Source organism: Lithobates pipiens, unplaced genomic scaffold (genome assembly GCF_037356315.1).
Source record: "Lithobates pipiens isolate NorthernLeopardFrog02 unplaced genomic scaffold, aLitPip1_a1.2 Scaffold_30, whole genome shotgun sequence".
NCBI lineage: Eukaryota > Metazoa > Chordata > Amphibia > Anura > Ranidae > Lithobates > Lithobates pipiens.
Window position 1 is genome coordinate 20119556 of NW_027507791.1, and position 19424 is coordinate 20138979.

A 19424-nucleotide genomic window follows, 5' to 3' on the forward strand; every position below is an offset into this window, starting at 1 on the left:
GACCTCACTAGACACGTCATCATTGACGTCACCTTCCCCACCGCTATAATTAGAGACCTCGGAGTAGGCAGCAACAGCGGGGACCAACCTCCTCCTTGGGCTGATCTGGGTACTGTCGTCAGACTGCTGAGTGGCAGTTGTTGCTACCTCCTCTTCCTGATCCAATGGCAAGAATGGCTGCGCATCGGAAATGTCTTGTGATGGATCGGAAAATAATTCCTGTGACTCAAGCGGAAGGTATATGGTGGTGTATTTGGGGGTGCACACAGCAGAGAGTGAAGAGGGTGCAGATCGAGAGTAATTTGAAGTAAAACACATTTGCAAATATTATTCTACACAATTTTGTGCATTAAATAAAATTAGACATGCTATCTGCCAGTAGAACTTGACAAAAAAGTGCATTCTATGCATCCAGAAAATATAACAAATGAAATCATTATTCAGCCAAAAAATAAAAGCCTTATGCATGTGCCCTGCTTCTTAATATAGGGGGTCACCAATGCCAAAAGTTGGTGAAAGCAGGGGTCCTTCATCCAGAGATAATGCCAGAAATCATCTGGATTATTCTCCTGGATCTCCCGCAGCAAAGGCATATGACATAATTGGTCACAATTAATAAAGCAACCAATTTTTGGTCCAAGAGCTCCTCCTCCTCCTGTTCCTGGACTGGACTTGGGTCAAACCAATAATTCCAAGACCAATAATAAATAACGCGTTATCCCTGACGATTCCGCAACATGTCTGGTTGACGAACGGCCATTCAGAAAAAAACTGAAAAGCGCGAATCAACACTCGCCAAACTTCTACTAACATGAAATTAGCAGAAGGATCCCAAAGGATGGCCCAAAAAACCACGCAGTATGTCACTATGTTTGTGTTTGTTGGCCGACAATTCCTTGCCATTTGTATGCAAGACAAAATCCAGGCACACGCCTTCGGAGAAAAGTCTGAGGTTTTGTCTGCGGAAAATCGGACCGTGTGCACGAGGCTTTACTGTCCGGTGCTCAGAATTTTGTGGGGTGGCAAACAAACCTGACCTCCCACCCATGGGAGAAGAAGAGTGACAATCAGTGGCCTCACCGTAGGAGGCCGATACTTCAGCTTGCAGACTCCTGGGAAGAGGCAGGCGTTGCTTCTGCTCCCGACCAAAGTCCTACACCACCCTGGCCAATCAGGTCTCAGGACCGGCTTCCTGATTGCCTGGGAGGACAATCAGGAAGACAATAATGAAAATTAATTTGCTATTGCCACACAACTGGGAGGGCTCCGCGCAGTGCTCTGCGCCCACCCTTTTTTTAAAATCTATTAGGGCCTCTGGCTGTAATCACGTGCGTAAAAAAAAAAATACCCTATTGGAATCCATGCGTCCGGCTCAATGCAGGGATTTTGGCGGCGCCCCTAATGGACGGGCCGCCACTGCAACGGTCACATATATGACGGACTCTCCTGAATATGTGAGTCTCAGATCATCTGATTCTCACAGACTCGCACAATATTCTGAAGTGACGGACAATGCTGTATTTAGCGGAGTAGGTGAAGCTGTATACATTGTTGATATGGGTTGTAAAGTGGCAAATTTGCACAATGTTTTGGGGAACTGTTGCACCGTTGGGGCTCCCATCTCGAGTTACCTGATTCTCACAACATACTGGTGTTTTCAGGCTGCGGGAAGAAATTGATGACATCATCGGCTTTAAACGTGAAATCAGCTTTGAAGACATCTCAAACCTCAGCTACACGACACAGGTAGGAGCCTCAGCCGATACAGGGGACGGGCGCAGGAAATCCATCTCTAAAATTTTGGTGCAGATGTTGGTGTGGGATAGATATCGGACTCTCAGCATTCTGAGCTCAGATTTCAAGGGTTAGCATATAGGTGGAAGGGGGGCAGGTTAAGTTCTGGGCTCATTTTAAAGGGGAAGTAGACTCTGCTCGTAAAAAAATAAAAATAAATCCCTGCAAAGTAAAGGCATAATGTGCTAGTATGCATCGCATACTAGCACATTCTGTGACACTTACCTGCAAACAGAGCCTGCATCGTCCCCGTTGGAGGCCGCATCCATCTTTGCCTCTCTTCCTTCCGGGGGCCACGGACTCCGGCTGTGTGACTGGCTGGAGCCACATGACGTCGCGGCACTCACTCCTGAAGAAACGCTACAGGCTGCCATTCCTTCACAGCACATGCTCCAGGGACATCTGCCAGTATACCGTAATTTACCGTGCGCCGTTTAGGAGATATTTACAGTACCTATAGATAATGCTTATTCTATGCTTACCTATAGGTACAACTTACATAGGGCGGTTTACAACCTCTTTAAATGATAGACCAAGATAATGTTAAATCTGACCTCCAGCCCTCCCTTTTAGGCTTGCATTAAAAAAAAAAAAACAGACTGCCGCATGTTTAAAATTCCAAATGTAGGATAAGAAATAGATTAAAAGGATTGCACTGTCTGCTATTTTAACCACTTCAATACCGGGCACTTAGGCACCTTCCCGCCCAAGACAATTTTCAGCTTTCAGAGCTGTCTCAATCTGAATGACAATTGCGCGGTCATGTTACACTGTACCCAAACAATATTTTTATCATTTTGTTCCCACAAATAGAGCTTTCTTTTGGTGGAATTTGATCACCTGTGCGATTTTTTTCTTTTTGCGCAACAAATAAAAAAAAAGAGTTTTTCTTTACGTCTGTTAATTTTTTTTGTAAATAAGTAAGTTTTCTTCTTCAATGACGGGCACGGATATGGCTGCATTGATAGGCACTGATGAGGTGGCACAGATGAGGTGGCATCAATGGGCACTGATTGGTGGCACTGATGGGAAGCACTGATTGACATTATTCTAATGTCTTAGAGGTGCCAGTCAGTGCCCATTTGTGGGCACTGATTGGCACAGACAGGGAACATTGGGCACATGTGGATGGCCATGGGGGATGTACCTGGCCATCCACATGTTGGGGGCTTCCCTGGTGGTCTAGTGTGGGCATCGGGGGAGGGGGCTGCGCTGATAAACAATCAGCGCAGACCCCCCTGTCAGGAGGGCTCTCCTCTACTCGCATCTGTCAGACTGAAACACTGCATCGGGCGTGCAGCGGCTGTCATATGACGCCCAGTCAGGATAACGGAACCACCGCCTGGCCCTCAATCTGCTATAGGCCGGGCGGGAAGTGGTTAAAGAGGAGGTCCAGCCTGGGTGAAAAAAAATGAAAAGTAAAAATATTAGTGCACTTACCTGGCCAGGGAGCCAGCAATCTCAGCACCCCCTGCCAATCTTCAGATTGACTCCCGGGTGTTGCCGCCGCCATTTCTGGTAAGGAAACCCGGTTTTCTGGCAGATAGTGTCCTGCCATCATATAGTGTCCGCCCCGAAGATGAACGGCGCCTGCGCCATGAGTGGAGGTGGTAGCCCCACTATCCAAGCGGACATAGGGTTGGGAAAATTAGAGGGCCCCTCACGGGCTCGCTTCGCTCGCCACGCTTCGGGCTCGGCCTCGCTGCACTCAGCTCTTTTATATTCCAACTCTATGTCCACTTGGATGGTGGGGATAGAACCTGGACTCATGGCGCAGGCGCCGTTCATCTTCGGGTATTTTTGGAATCTGTGTGTGCTGTGTACTGTGCATGCGCAGTACGCAGCGGACACTATCCGATGGGGGACAGTATATGATAGGACACCGGCAACCTTTTGACTTTACAGCTGGGTCCCTACTCTGCATGCACAAAGCTTGACTTTTTTTTTAATTGGCCCGGCGGTGGGGGCAGGAGGAGGGGGGGGCTGAACTTCTGGGAGATCAGGCTGTGACCCTGTCTCCGGAAGTGGGCCTGTCAAAAACGGGTCCCCCTGCCACCCACCCTGAAAGGTGCCAAATGTGGCACTGGAGGAAGCGTATAAGTGGAAGTTTTGGGTGGAACTCCACTTTAAGATCCAACAATAAAGTGTGAAAAAATACATTTTTACAAATGTATCAACCTAAAAATAAAGCATAACAAAATGCAATCATCAGTCAGGCTAAATAAACATAAAAAGTGATATACAGTAAAACCTTGGTTTGAGAACATTTTGCAAGACAAGCAAAATTTTTAAATAAATTTTGACTTGACATACAAGCGATGTCTTGATATACAAGTAGCGTCATGTCACAACTGAGTATAAAAGAGAAGAGAGACGCCTCTAAGTGTATCAATTATGGTTACATTTAATGAAGGTACAACATTTAGCAACTTGCATGGTTGATGATTAACCGCTTAACAACCGGCCCATAGCCGAATGACGGCTACAGGGCGGTTGTTTAACTCTGGGAGGACGTCATATGACGTCCTCCCAGAATTCCGCTCTCGCGCGCCCCCCTGGGGCGCGCACTCGAGAGCATCCGTGACCGCCGGGTCCACAGGAACCGGCGCATCACGGATCACGGTAAACGGCCGCTCATTGCGGCCGTTTACCACGTGATCGCTCCGTCAAATGACGGAGTGATCACTTGTAAACAAACATGACGCCGGTTCCTCCCTCTCCCTCTCTGTACGGATCGGTACAGCGGAGGGGGAAGAGATCGGTGTCAGCAGCGCTATGGGCTGCATCTGCAGTGCCCACATTGCTGCTCACCGAAAATGAACCCCTCAATTCCCTGCCAATACTCTGCAATACTCTGCAATGCCAGCTAATACTCTGCAATACTCTGCAATGCCAGCTAATACTCTGCAATGCCAGCTAATACTCTGCAATGCCAGCTAATACTCTGCAATGCCAGCTAATACCCTGAAACACTCTGCAAAACACTCTGCAAAACACTCTGCAAAACACTCGGCAAAACACTCGGCAAAAAACTCGGCAAAAAACTCTGCAAAACACTCGGCAAAACACTCGGCAAAACACTCGGCAAAACACTCGGCAACACCCACCAATACCCTGCAACACTCTGCAATGCTCTGCAACACCCGCCAATACCCTGCAACACTCTGCAATGCTCTGTAACACCCGCCAATACCCTGCAACACTCTGCAATGCTCTGTAACACCCGCCAATACCCTGCAATGCTCTGCAACGCAATACTCTGCAACGCCATACTCTGAGATACCCAGCCATACTCGGTGATACCCTGCAATACCCAGCCATAGACACCCCCCTCCGGTGCTTCTACCGACTCGCCAATGCGATCAAAGCCAGAATCTTTTTTTTTTTTTTTTCTTTCAGACTTCCCAGCTTAGAGGTGAGATGCGGGGTCTTATTGACCCCATATCTCACTGTAAAGAGGACCTGTCATGCCATATTCCTATTACAAGGGATGTTTACATTCCTTGTAATAGGAATAAAAGTGATCAAAAAATTCATTTTTGGGTAAAAAAATGTCAAACTAAAATAAATAAAGTAAAATGAACAATAAAAAAAAAAAATTTTTTTTTTAAAGCGCCCCTGTCCCCATGTGCTCGCATGCAGAAGCGAACGCATACGTAAGTCCCGCCCACATATGAAAACGGTGTTCAAACCACACATGTGAGGTATCGCTGCGAACGTTAGAGCGAGAGCAATATTTCTAGCCCTAGACTTCCTCTGTAACTCAAAACCTATAACCAGTAAAAAAAAATTAAATCGTCGCCTTTGGGGATTTTTAAGTAGCGACGTTTGGCGCCATTCCACGAGCGTGTACAATTTTGAAGAGTGACATGTTAGGTATCTATTTACTCAGTGTAACTTCATCTTTCACATTATGCAAACATTGGGCTAAGTTTACAGTTTTTTTTTTTTTTTTTTTTTTTAAGCACAAAACTGTTTTTTTTCTAAAAAAAGCATTCAAAAAATTGCTGCGCAAATACCGTGCGAGATAAAAAGTTGCAATGACCACCATTGTATTCTCTAGGGTGTTTGCTAAAAAAACATATATAATGTTTTGGGGTTCTATGTAATTTTCTAGCAAATAAATGATGATTTTTACATGTAGGAGAGAAATGTTAGAATTGTCCTGGGTGCTCCAGAACGCCTGATGTCGCTCCCTGCATGTTGGGCCTCTGTATGTGGCCACACTGTGTAAGTCTCACACATGTGGTATCGCCGTACTCGGGAGTAATAGCAGAATGTGTTTTGGGGTGTAATTTGTGGTATGCATATGCTGTGTGTGAGAAATAAACTGATAATGGCAATTTTGTGAAAAAAAAAAAAAGTAAAAAAAAATCTTGATTTTGCAAAGAATTGTGGGAAAAAATTACAACTTTAAAAAACTCATCATGCCTCTTAATAAATACCTTGGAATGTCTTCTTTCCAAAAAGGGGTCATTTGGGGGGTATTTGTACTTTTCTGGCATGTTAGGGTCTCAAGAATTGAAATAGGCCGCCAGTACTTCAGGTGTGATCAATTTTCAGATATTGGCACCATAGCTTGTGGACAGTGGCGGAACTACCGCCATAGCGACCCGTGCGGTCGCTATGGGGCCCGCAGCTGAGGAGGGCCCGGTAAACGGACGGCGGGTGAGCCGCCGAGCTGCCTGTCCGCACGGTGCTCGTACAGTCACACTGACTGTATGAGTGGACACAGCCAGGTGACTCGGCGGCGGCGGGGGGTTGTCGGGGAAGCTGCCAGTGGGGAGGCTTAGTGGGTGGCCAATCAGCGGGTGGCAGGGCAGAGAGATGACATCCTCTCCCACCGCCCGCCCGCCCTGCAAACTGCCAGCTCCGCCCTCACTCACTGTGCAGGCAGCAGAGAGTTTACATCATCTCTCTGCTGCCTGACTCAGACTGGCAAACAGAGTGACAATCCCATTCCCCACCTTAGCAGGAAAGTGACAATCCGCAATTTGTGGCAGGTGATGTGGCAAGTGGACAATCTGCAATGTGTGGCAGGTGACGTGGCAAGTGGACAATCTGAAACTTGTGGCAGGTGACGTGGCAAATGGACAATCCGCAATGGGTGGCAGGTGACATGGCAAGTGGACAATCCGCAATGTGTGGCAGGTGACGTGGCAAGTGGACAATCCACAATGGGTGTCAGGTGGCGTGGCAAGTGGACAATCCGCAATGTGTGACAGGTCACGTAGCAAGTGGACGATCCGCAATGTGTGGCAGGTCACGTGGCAAGTGGACAAACCGCAATGGGTGGCAGGTGATGTGGCAAATGGACAATCCGCAGTGGGTGGCAGGTGACGTGGCAAATGGACAATCCACAATGGGTGGCAGGTGACATGGCAAGTGGACAATTTGCAATGTGTGGCAAGTGACAATCTGCAACTTGTGGCAAGTGGACAATCTGAAATGAGTGGCAGGTGATGTGGCAAGTGGACAATCCACAATGGGTGGCAGGTCATGTGGCAAGTGGACAATCCGCAATGTGTAGCAGGTCACGTGGCAAGTGGACAATCCGCAATGTGTGGCAGGTCACGTGGCAAGTGGACAATCCACAATGGGTGGCAGGTGACGTGGAAAGTGAACGATTTGCAATGTGTGACAGGTGACGTGACAAGTGGACAATCCGCAATGGGTGGCAGGTGGACAATCTGCAACTTGTGACAAGTGACAATCTGTATCTGGTGGCAGGTGACACACTTGGGGCTCCCACTGATTCTGCATTATGATGAGTTGAACTATTTAATTTTCTATAACAATGTATTAATAGAAATAATGTGTTTCAATCATCCTTACACCATAACACAAATGGTGCCGTGATAATTGAAGCGCCAACATCAGCCATTACCCCAATAAATTGCCCCCCATAAAAGTATTTTCTATCAGTGCCCCTCCCGAGACTAGAATCTGGATGGGGGGGGGGGGCCCATACAACATTTTGCTATGGGGCCCTGTGATTTCTAGTTACGCCCCTGCTTGTGGACTCTATAACTTTCACAAAGACCAAATAATATCCACCAATTTGTACTTAATTTTACCAAAGATATGTAGTAGTATAAATTTTGGCCAAAACGTATGAAGAAAAAATTACTAATCTGCTAAATTTTATAACAGAAACACAGAAAATTCTGTAAAAAAATGAATTTTTCTTTATTTTTTCTTTTATAGCACAAAAAATAAAAAACCGAGCGGTGATTAAATACCACCAAAAGAAAGCTCCATTTGTGTGAAAAAAAGGACAACAATTTCATATAGGTCCAGTGTTGAATGTCAAAATGTGAGAGCACCGAAAGCTGAAAATTGGTCTGGTTATTAAGGGTGTTTAAGTGCCCAGTGGTCAAGTGGTTAAAAGAGGCACATCTAAGCATGTAGTCATCCGGGGGAAAAGTTGTCCACATAGATCAGGGGTCTCCAAATTACGGCCCTCCATTTGTTCAGGAACTACAATTCCCATCATGCCTAGTCATGTCTGTGAATGTCAGAGTTTTACAATGCCCCATGGGTCGTGTAGTTCTGCAAAAGCTGGGGGGCCGTAGTTTGGAGATCCCTGACCATCCCCCGCACCACCATCAACGTCATCCCTTCCACGCTGCACTCCACGAGCTGTTCAAGGCTCACTTTCAGAAAATAATTTTAATCAAGGCTTCTCAAGCTGCGAGGAATAATTCAATCAGAAGTGCCTTGTGCGGTTTGTTTAGAATGAATCAAAAATTTCTGAAAATGTGTACATTCGGAAGCATCCGAAATACGAATTTCTATGCTTCCAAATTGTATACGAAATACAAAATTTCGTTGACGAATTTCGGATCCAAATTCCGTTACAACGGAAACGCGACTGGTGTTTTGTTGACCAATCAGAGGTTTTCTTCTGCTGCTGAGTAAGGGTTGGGAAAATGACCTTTTTTAATATGGGAGTGGGAGACTGGTAGTCGATGGGAGGTTCAGAATCGGACAAAATAATTATTACGATTATTCGTTATGATGAAGTTAAAAACCCAGGAAGTCAGCACAGCACAGGGATGGTGGGGGCCCCTCATAATGAGTCGATGACTGCCATATTGAGAGAGGTCCTTTTTGCTTCTCAAATTCATCATAACGAACGTTCGTAATTGTTACGAAACGTTAACGAACCTAACGAAAATTTGCATTTCATACGAATCCAAATTGAATTTCGGACACGAATTACAAAATACAAATTAATGACTAAAACGAAATGTAACAGAACGATACAAAACGAATTTATTGACGGTGCACATGTCTAATCAGAACCCACAATAATCAATTGATAGCAAATCCACATAAATAAATATTTTGAATTGGTTACATTTGCATTGTACGATGACGATGCATTAAAATTCATCAGTTTATAGATACACTCAACAGAATATATTATATAAAAATATTCTATACAAAATAAAATTTGCACAGTTGTACCGGCTCCTCTCCTCAACTGAAATGGCTTCCTCTGCTTTCACTGCACACTGTGAGCTTCTCATGTGCACTGAAGAAAGGTCACGATCGTTCTGTTTCTGAAGGGCCTGCGCTATGACCGGCGGCTCCCATGCACATGCGTGGGAGTGATGCCACGGGACTCCGACCAGTCACAGAGCCAGAGTCCACATCCCCGGAAGGAAGAGGGGTGAAGATGGATGCGGCCACAATCGCGGGACATGTGCAGCACTGCGGTATATGTCAAAGCTATATAATTATAACAATAGTGTGCGAGTGTGGTGGAGGAGAGACTTACGTGAACTGTGTCTCGTCTTTTTTAGGTTCTGAAAGAATCTCTGCGTCTTTACCCGCCGGGTCCAGGAACATCCCGTTACATCAAAAATGACGCAGAGATCGCTGGAATCCGCATTCCAGGTGGAGTACCGATAATGGTGAGTATAACCAGGACGTTGGTAACCAGTGGATGTAGGAAGAACTCTCTGTAGAGACTGGCTGCTGTAGAACTTTAGCCCCTCATACATGAAGCCCAGCAGAGGCCCTTTATACATCCAGCACTGCAAAATATCAGGGCTCCTTCTGCACTTTATTTTCTGCTAATTATATACTTCAACACACTAAAACACATCTCCAGCTAGATATAGGAAGCATGGTGTGCTCACATAGAGGCAACCCTCCCCTCCGATGTACAGTGTTAATTTTGATGTCAAATGTCAACCTAGTTTTACTCATGGACTTTTGACCAGTGTCGCCCCATCAATTAGGGGGGCACCCCCCCCCCCATCCATGCATCCGGCCCCTGATCTACATCCAGGGCGCCGGACGCATGGATTACAATGGACGGTTTTTTTATTTTTTTTTGAAGCACACAATTTGAGCCAGAGGCTTTAATAGGCTTCAAAACAGGGTGGGCTCGGGCACAGAGCACTGCGCTCCAAATCCACCCCAGTTGTGTGAGAATAGAGAATGAATATTCACTATTCTCACACTGATCCTCCTTCCATGCAATGAGGATGCTGGTCCTGAGATCCCCGTCACCCAACTAGCTGAAAGGACAAGCGATCCTATTGGATGCCTAGGAGGAGGAGGGAGGAGATGCACGGTGGAAGCCGCCGTGATGCAGAGGAGGAGACACCCGCCCAGAACCTAGCTGGGGTAAGTGCGGGGCGAGATGACTGACTGACTGCTTTTGACTAAAATGCCATTTTAGTTTTAGTCATCGGCAATTGTTGTCATATTTTAGTTAACTAAAATAGTGTTTGTTTCGTAGGCAGAAATATTTTTGTCGACTAAATTAACACTGCCGATGTATTATCCCTAATGTAATAACCCACCTCTCAACCGCAGGCCAGTCAAGTTCCTCCGCACCGAAGTCTCTCATCCATGTCTTTATGGACTTTGCTTTGTGCACTGGTCCAAACCATTGTGTGGAGGGGGGATTATGGTGTGGGGTTGTTTTTCAGGGGTTGAGCTTGGCCCCTTAGTTCCAGTGAAGGGAACTCTTAAGGCATCCGCATACCAAGACATTTTGAACAACTTTGTGGAAACAGTTTGGGGACGGCCCCTTCCTGTTCCAAAATGACTGCGCACCAGTGCACAAAGCAAGGTCCATAAAGACATGGGTGAGCGAGTTTTGGGTGGAGGAACTTGACTGGCCTGCGCCGAGTCCTGACTTCAACCCAGTGGCGTAGCTAGCACATCTGGCACCAATTTTTGGGTATGTGGCAATATAGCGGGGCCACGCCAGAAATATGGGTGTGGTCAGAGTGCATCAACAATGGGAGGGGCTTATAGGGTCATATGCTTTAATGACTGTTCCACAAGCGAGTATGTAACAGACAGAGTGAACTTTCACTGCCAAATACTATAATAATATATACCAAATCATAAAAACTCATATCAAATATAGAATAACAATATATAAAGTCCATAAATTCCAGTGAATAAATAAATATATAAGGTTCCTGTGAATCCAAGTAGGATTTCCCGTGTAACGTCAACTTAGTTGACGGATGTGCAATAAGTGCCAAGACAAACATCAGTGCAAAATTCGTGCTCCCCCTGTGTGCCCTCTCACTCACCAGAGATCCTAGACTCCCATAACAGAAGTTGATTGCGCTTTGAGAGGGTGGCTGAGCTTAGTAGTCCCACTGGCTGTATCACTAGGGCTTGCATTGTCCTCATGAGCCATCAGAAATCCCAGAATTTTCATTAAGAATTGTGAAAACGTTAGGATTGCTGGGCTCTGTGATCCCACAGGCTCTAACTCCAGCTACAAAAGGTGTTGACCTCAACGAACCTCCAGGGATGGGTACAAATGGCAAAAACAGCTATAAAGCGTAATTCTGTATATTTATTGTATAAAATCCAAAATTCCAGGTAATCCACTCATGTAAAACCGGAAGTGGCTGGTGGGAAATGATGTCACCACCTGTGGTCACCTATGTAACACAGTACAATCCTCAGTACACTCATTTTAATAAAATGTATTACAGCTGGTGCAGTTAGAATCTTAAACAGCTGTGCATGGCAACCAATCCGGTTCTAGCTTTAGCTTGCTCAGCTTTGAAAATAAAAGCTACGAGCTGATTAGTTGCCATGCACAGCTGTTCCAGATTCTATCTGCTCTTGTTTTGATAAATTCCCCTAAGGGCTCATTCAGACAGGCACTGAGACAGGTCCTGTATGTAGAAACACTTTATGCTGCATCTGCATCCACCAGAGAGCTTCACCTATAGAAGTGGGTGCACAAATCCGAATGCAGACACTGTGCATTCGGATACATGTATGTCCCTTCCTATCTGCATGTCAGATTTTGACATTCGACTATGTCCATGCAGCTGTTGTGTTCCAATTGACATTAACTGGACTGCCTGCACAGGCATACACAGAACACCATGCATGCTCACACGCAGCCATTATGCTGGGCATGGATGCATATGCACCATAATGAATGAGGCCTAATTATCATGTGGACCAAATTGCAAAAAGGAGGAGATGTTGGTAATTAAAAAAAAAAAAAAAAAGAAGTATGGGGATTTTTTTTTTTTTCAATTATACTTACCTAGGGGGATGCTGCATCTGTCCCCTGCCAGTTCTAAGGCTGAGAATCAAACACAGACGGTCACTCAGTTCTCATGGCTCCCTGAGTAGAGAGCTGGTGACTGTCGATCTCTGGCTCTCTGATCTGTGCTCCAGGGTGGGTGCAAACAAACTGAAAAATTCTGAAAAAAACCCCCCATCAATTGCCGCCACTGTGCCCCATCGATTGCCCCCACTGTGCTATGATTGGACACCTTGCTGTCGTATCAGGCGACGGGTAACAGACCCGAGTACCTGATTGGCGTAGAGACGGTGACTGTCGATCTCTGGCTCTCTGATCTGTGCTCCAGGATGGGCGCAAACAAACTGAAAAATTCTGAAAAAAAACCCCCCATCAACTGCAGCCTCACTGTGCCCCATCGATTGCCGCCACTGTGCCCCATCGATTGCCGCCACTGTGCCCCATCGATTGCCACCACTGTGCCCCATAGATTGCTGCCAGTGTACCCCCCTGCCGGCCCGCCATCTACACTTACCTGTCTCGTGGGACAGCTTCTCAATGTCTTCTCCCGTCCTCTCTTCCTGTCCTCTGCTATGATTGGACACCTTGCGTCCAATCACAGTGCCTGTCGTATCAGGCGTCGGGTAACAGACCCGAGTACCTGATTGGCGGAGAGACGGTTTAGTGTTAGGAAAGCAAATATTCATTCGCTTTTCTAGCACAGCTGAGTGAGTACACCTTTTTTGAAGCATATTAGAGCCAATGGCTCTAATCAGGTGCTTCAAAACCACCCCCCAGCCGCTGTAAATCAAGTGCCCTTTGCCCAAAAAAGGGCTGGGCGTCTGAGTAGGAGGTGGCCATAGATAGATAGATTCATGCAATGCATGTATCTATTGGTGCTAGAGGGGGGGTGGCGGGAGAGAGGGGGCAGCTCCCGTGTGCCCTTATGAACGCACTGCCACTGGTGTACTCCCCTCTTAGTCCAGGGCCTCCTCCGCACTCCCCTCCTAGTCAGGGCCCCCTCTGCTAATCCTGGGTCTTTGCCACATCAACGATTTTCTAGTCCAGGGCCTCTTCTGCACCCCCTTCCAGCCTAGGGCCTCCTCTGCACCACCCTTCCAGCCTAGGGCCTCCTCTGCACCACCCTTCCAGCCTAGGGCCTCCTCTGCACCACCCTTCCAGCCTAGGGCCTCCTCTGCACCACCCTTCCAGCCTAAGGCCTCCTCTGCACCCCCAGTACAGGGCCTCCTCTGCAATCCCCAGGGATGCCACTCACACCATGTGCCTCTGCTCTAGGGTGTCACTGCCGCTGGTTCAAGTGTAATGGACAAGCAGCACCCGCTGCATAGTTTGCCAAATACCAGAGAATCAAATAGGAGGGAGACCGTACAGGCGCACTAGCCCTGAATCACTCCGCTCCTCCTGGCCAGCCATCCTATAGAAAAGCATTACAGAAGATGCTGCTACTGTTGCATGACACCCTTAGAGCAGCAGTTTACAGTGCAGGTAGGGGCAGTGGCGTCCTAGATACGTCACCCGGGGCATGTTCCCCTTAGTTTCGGCCCTGCCTCAACTTGATAGAACACCTTTCGAATGAATTAGAGCGGAGACTGCGAGCCAGGCCTTCTCATCCAACATCAAAGCCTGACCTTACAAATGCGCTTCTGGAAGAATGGTCAAACATTCCCATAGACACGCTCCTAAACCTTGTGGACAACCTTCCCAGAAGAGTTAAAGCTGCACAGGGTGGCCCAACTCAATATTGAACCCCAACTTAGACACCATTAAAGTTCGCGTGTGTGTATATATATATATATATATATATATATATATATATATATATATATATATGATAGGCAGGTGTCCCAATACTTTTGGTAATACAGTCTATGTGCATTTGCAGAGAAACAAAAACCTGCACATCCCTGCTGACAGGACAGAACTCTGATGTTTACATTCACAGAGCTCTGTCCTGTCATCCACTTCACCGATTGATGGGTCCCAGACAGCAGTCATTGGGCAGGACCCGCTGATCAGCTTGTGGGCGCATTCCCTATCCAGAAGAGCTGGCTCATGTATTAGATACGTGATCCGGCACAGAAGAGACGCTCTGCCGCCGTACTCCTACGTGAGCCAGTCGATAAGCAGTTAAAGGGACATGAACTATGGAGTTAGGCTTAAATGCTACTGAATGATTACATCATATCTGTCAATTTTTATTTTACTCAGAGTCCCCCTTTAATTAAAAACATTTTTTTTTTTTTTTTGTATTAGACCAATCTTTATGAGTTTCCTTTAAAGCTTTTGCTGCAAGCAGCCAGATTGGGTAGTAATAAGGTTTTATTATTTGGTGAAATCACATTTAGAAATGTAGAATTTATATCCGTTTTCCTACCATTTTCCTCTTATTGGGCTCCATAGCTAAGATGACGTTATTGCTGCTTATTTATGACATCACCACTGACCAAATCTCACCTCTCTCTTCCAGTTCGACACGTACGTGATGGGTCGGATGGAAAAATTCTTCCCAAATCCTTTTACGTTTGACCCGGAAAGATTCAGTCCCTCTGCTGAAAAGTGAGTAACAGATAATAAAGAGGTATTTAACCCCTTGCTTACTGGGCACTTAAACCCCCCTCCCGCCCAGACCGATTTTCAGCACCGACACACTTAGAATGACAATTGCGCGGAATTGCACTTCTGTTTCTCAGGCCATGGAAACATGTCTTGATCTTTTGCTTTAAGGAAAAAAAAGTTTTTTTTTTTTTTTAGTTTTTTTGCTTTTAAAAAGGTAGAGGAGAGATCTGGGGTCTTATGGGGGTCTTATGATCTCCACATAAAAAGACCAGGACCAGTCAATACGAGTGATCAAAAGTCAATAAGCAATAAGAGTTAAAAAAATAAAATAAAAAAATGTAAGGAAAAGTGTAAAAAAAAAGCAATAAAATAAATAAGCAATTATTTTTAAAGCACCACCCCCCCCCCCCCCAACATGCTCCTGCACAGTGGCGAACACATACATAGGTCATGCCAATATGTAAACTGTGTTCAAACCACATATGTGAGGTATTGCCGCAAACGTCAGAGCAATAATTCTAGAGCTATAGACCTCCTCTAAACTGGTAACCTGTAGAAATTTTTAAAGCTTCACCTATGGAGATTTTTAAGTACTGTCGTTTGGCACTTGTTCTGGAAATTCATATTTATAGACAGATAACTGCTATTGATTAGCGGTTCCAAATTAATAACTACTGCAATAGGGAAAAAAACCTGGGTGGATATAAATAGATTATTTTTTTTCATTTTTTATCAAAAAAAAGCTGATTTTTTTTAATTAAAAAAAAATTAAAAATTCTGATTTTATTTATTTATTTATTTTTATTTAAAATCTATTTTTTTAAATCAAATTTATTTGAATAAAATGCTTCTGCCGTAAAAATCAATCTAAAGATAGTTTTCTATTTAAAATACATTAACCACTTGCTTACTGGGCACTTAAACCCCCCTCAGTCCCAGACCAATTTTCAGCTTTCAGCGCTGATGCACTTTGAATGACAATTGCGCGGGCATACAACACTGTACCCAAATGAAATTTTTATCATTTTTTTCCCACAAATAGAGCTTTCTTTTGGTGGTATTTAGTTACAGCTCGGAGTTTTATTTTTTGCTAAACAAACAAAAAAAGATGCAAAAAAAAAAAAAAAAAAAAATCATGTTTTAATAGTTTGTTATAAAATTTTGCAAACGGGTCATTTTTCTCCTTCATTGAAGTGCGCTGATTAGGCGGCACTGATAGGCTGCATTGGTGGGCACTGATGGGCTGCATTGGTGGGCACTGATGGGCTGCATTGGTGGGCACTGATGGGCTGCACTGGTGGGCACTGATAGGCATAGTTAAGGCGGCACTAATAGGCACAGATAAGGCGGCACCGATGGGCACAGATAAGGCGGCACTGATGGGCAAAGATGGGCACAGATAAGATGGCACGGATGGGTGGCACGGATAAGTGGCACGGATGGGTGGCACGGATGGGCACTGATAGGTACCACAGATAGATGGGACTGATGGGCACTGATAGGTGGCTCTGATAGGTGGCACTGCTGGGCACTGATGGGCGGCACTGCTGGGCACTGATGGGCGGCACTGCTGGGCACTGATGGGCGGCACTGGGGTGCAGCACCTTTGAGGCAGATTGGGTGGCACTGTGGGTGGCACTGTGGGGTGGCACTGTGGGTGGCACTGTGGGTGGCACTGTGGGCACTATGGGCACTGACAGGGGGCACTGACGGGGGGCACTTACTTTTTCTTTTATTTTTTTTCAGGATGGCACTGCGGGAGGCAGGTGGGCACAGGCAGGTGGCAGGTGGTCCCTTGTATTGATGGCCGTGATCGGGACTGATGTCCCGATCACGGCCGCCGGTGATCGGCTTTTTTTTTAGGAATAATAGCCGATTACCGGCTCCGTTCTATCACATGATCAGCTGTCATTGGCTGACAGCTGATCACGTGATAAGGGGTCGGGATCGACCCCTTACACGGATCGGTGATCAGGCGAGTCTCACGGACTCGCCGATCACAGAGCGCGCCGCGAGCGCCCCTCAGGGGGCGCGCAGGCCGCTCGTAACCAGGACGACGTCAATAGACGTAGTCCTGAAAATGTAGGTCCGCGCTAATGCCGTCATTTGGCAATAGCGCGGATCTGAAGTGGTTAATAATTTAATTTATCAGCATTAAATGGAGCTTAGTTATGTAGCATGAGGATGTACAGTGCCTTGCAAAAGTATTCACTGATAAACTCCTCCTCACACACGATTGGTGTGTGAGGAGGAGAATCCGGTAACATCTCGTTACCGCGGTTTGCTTACATTTAGTGATCGGCTGTGAAACGATCACAGCCAATCATGTGGGTAAACAGCCGGCCAATGGCTGTTTACCAGCGTCGGTGACTAGCAGCGTTCCCGGGAACATGCCGCCGACGCGCGCACGGGGGGGGGGGGTGTAACCATCTGTGATCGGCTGTGACTTCATCACGGCCGATCGCGTGGTAAACAAGCATACCCAATGGCTGTTCACCCCCCTCGGTGGCGAGCGGTGTCTCCGTGACATGCCACCGCCGAAAGGAACAGGGATGCGTGGGCACGATCGCGTGCATTCATTGTTTAAATGGGAGGACGTTATATGACGCCCTTCCGCCACAAGAGCCGTGCCGCCTGGCCGTCATTTGATGGTCGGCAAGCAGTTAATGCCCTCCTTGTCCAGTCTGTGAGGTTTGGTGTGCGGCCGTCTCTTGGCAGGTTTGCTGTTGTGCCATGTTCTTCCCATTTGGTTATGATAGATTTGATGGTGCTCCTAGGGATCATCAAAGATTTGGATATTTTTTTTATATCCTAACCCTGACTTGTACTTCTCTAAAACATTGTCCCTTACTTGTTTGGAGAGTTCCTTGGTCTTCATGGCAGTGTTTGGTTAGTGGTGCCTCTTGCTTAAGTGTTGCAGCCTCTGGGGCCTTTTTAATAAGGTATGTATATGTCAGGACAGATCATGTGACACTTCGATTGCACACAGGTGGACATCATTTCACTAATTATGTGACTTCTGAAGGTAATTGGTTGCGGCAGAGCTTTTTATGGGCTTCATGACAAAGGGGGTGAATACATACGCACATGCCAATTATCTTTTTATTTATGAAAAATTGTTTTATGTATATATTCTTCTAATTTTACTTCACCAACTTAGACTATTGTGTTCTGACCCTTCACATATAATTCAGGTTAATAAAACATTGAACTAAAGGTTGTAATGTAACAAAATATATAAAAAGCCAGGAGGTGAACACTTTTGCAAGGCACTGTATATTCTGCAATATTTACATTTTTGGTAAACTCATTCAATGAATCTAAGCTCTGCAAGCGGAGATGATATGCACTGCATTGATGCATTCACACACTGGGGGTTATTTACAAAAGGTAAATCCACTTTAACTGAAAGTGCAGTTGCTCTCAATCTGAGGGGTAGATCTGCTGATTTTATCATCCAATCATGTGCAAGCTAAAATGCTGTTTTTTATTTTTATTTTCCTTGCATGTCCCCCTCGGATCTACAGTGACTTTACTTCCAAGTGCACTTTCAGTGCAAAGTGGATTTTCCTTTAGTAAATAACCCCCAATGTCACAGTATCCATGAGATAAAACAAAGTTCAGGAATATTCCTTTATCTCATTGTTTTGCAAATCTATGTACACTACAAACTGTATGATTTAATTGGTTTCTGATATCGCTGTTTTACTAACCTGACAGCTTATTATTTTAATCAGCAAACCTTCATTTTGTTTGCAAATATTAAAGATTCTAACTACCAGCAAGAATGAGTCCTTACATTTAACCACTTGCTTACTGGGCACTTAAACCCCCCTCCTGCCCAGACCAATTTTCAGCTTTCAGCGCTGATGCACTTTGAATGACAATTACGCGGGCATACAACACTGTACCCAAATGAAATTTTTATCATTTTTTTCCCACAAATAGAGCTTTCTTTTGGTGGTATTTAATTACAGCTGGGAGTTTTATTTTTTGCTAAACAAAAAAAAAAAATCATGTTTAATAGTTTGTTATAAAATTGTGCAAACAGGTCATTTTTCTCCTTCATTGAAGTGCGCTGATGAGGCGGCACTGATAGGCTGCACTGGTGGGCACTGATAGGCTGCACTGGTGGGCACTGATAAGCTGCATTGGTGGGCACTGATAGGCTGCACTGGTGGGCACTGATAGGCTGCACTGGTGGGCACTGATAGGCATAGTTAAGACGGCACTAATGGGCACTGATAGGCTGCACTGGTGGGCACTGATAGGCTGCACTGGTGGGCACTGATGGGCAAAGATGGGCACAGATAAGATGGCACGGATGGGTGGCACGGATGGGTGGCACTAAGGGGCACTGATGGGTACCACTGATAGATGGGACTGATGGGCACTGATAGGTGGCTCTGATAGGTGGCACTGCTGGGCACGGATATGTGGCACTGGGGTGCAGCACCTATGTTGAGGCAGATTGTGGGCACTGCTGGGTGGCACTGTGGGCACTGCTGGGTGGCACTGACAG

The 19424-nt window shown here is 45.9% G+C and overlaps 1 protein-coding gene across 1 annotated transcript in view; it reads left to right on the forward strand.

The window, feature by feature from the left end:
- Window positions 1-19424, forward strand: part of LOC143942446 (cholesterol 24-hydroxylase-like) — an 84341-nt gene that overhangs the window by 56555 nt on the left and 8362 nt on the right. The window contains exons 11-13 of the mRNA XM_077463744.1: window positions 1662-1746; window positions 9606-9716; window positions 14814-14902. Coding sequence (XP_077319870.1) covers window positions 1662-1746; window positions 9606-9716; window positions 14814-14902 — 285 coding nt within the window. The remainder of the gene's footprint in view (window positions 1-1661; window positions 1747-9605; window positions 9717-14813; window positions 14903-19424) is intronic.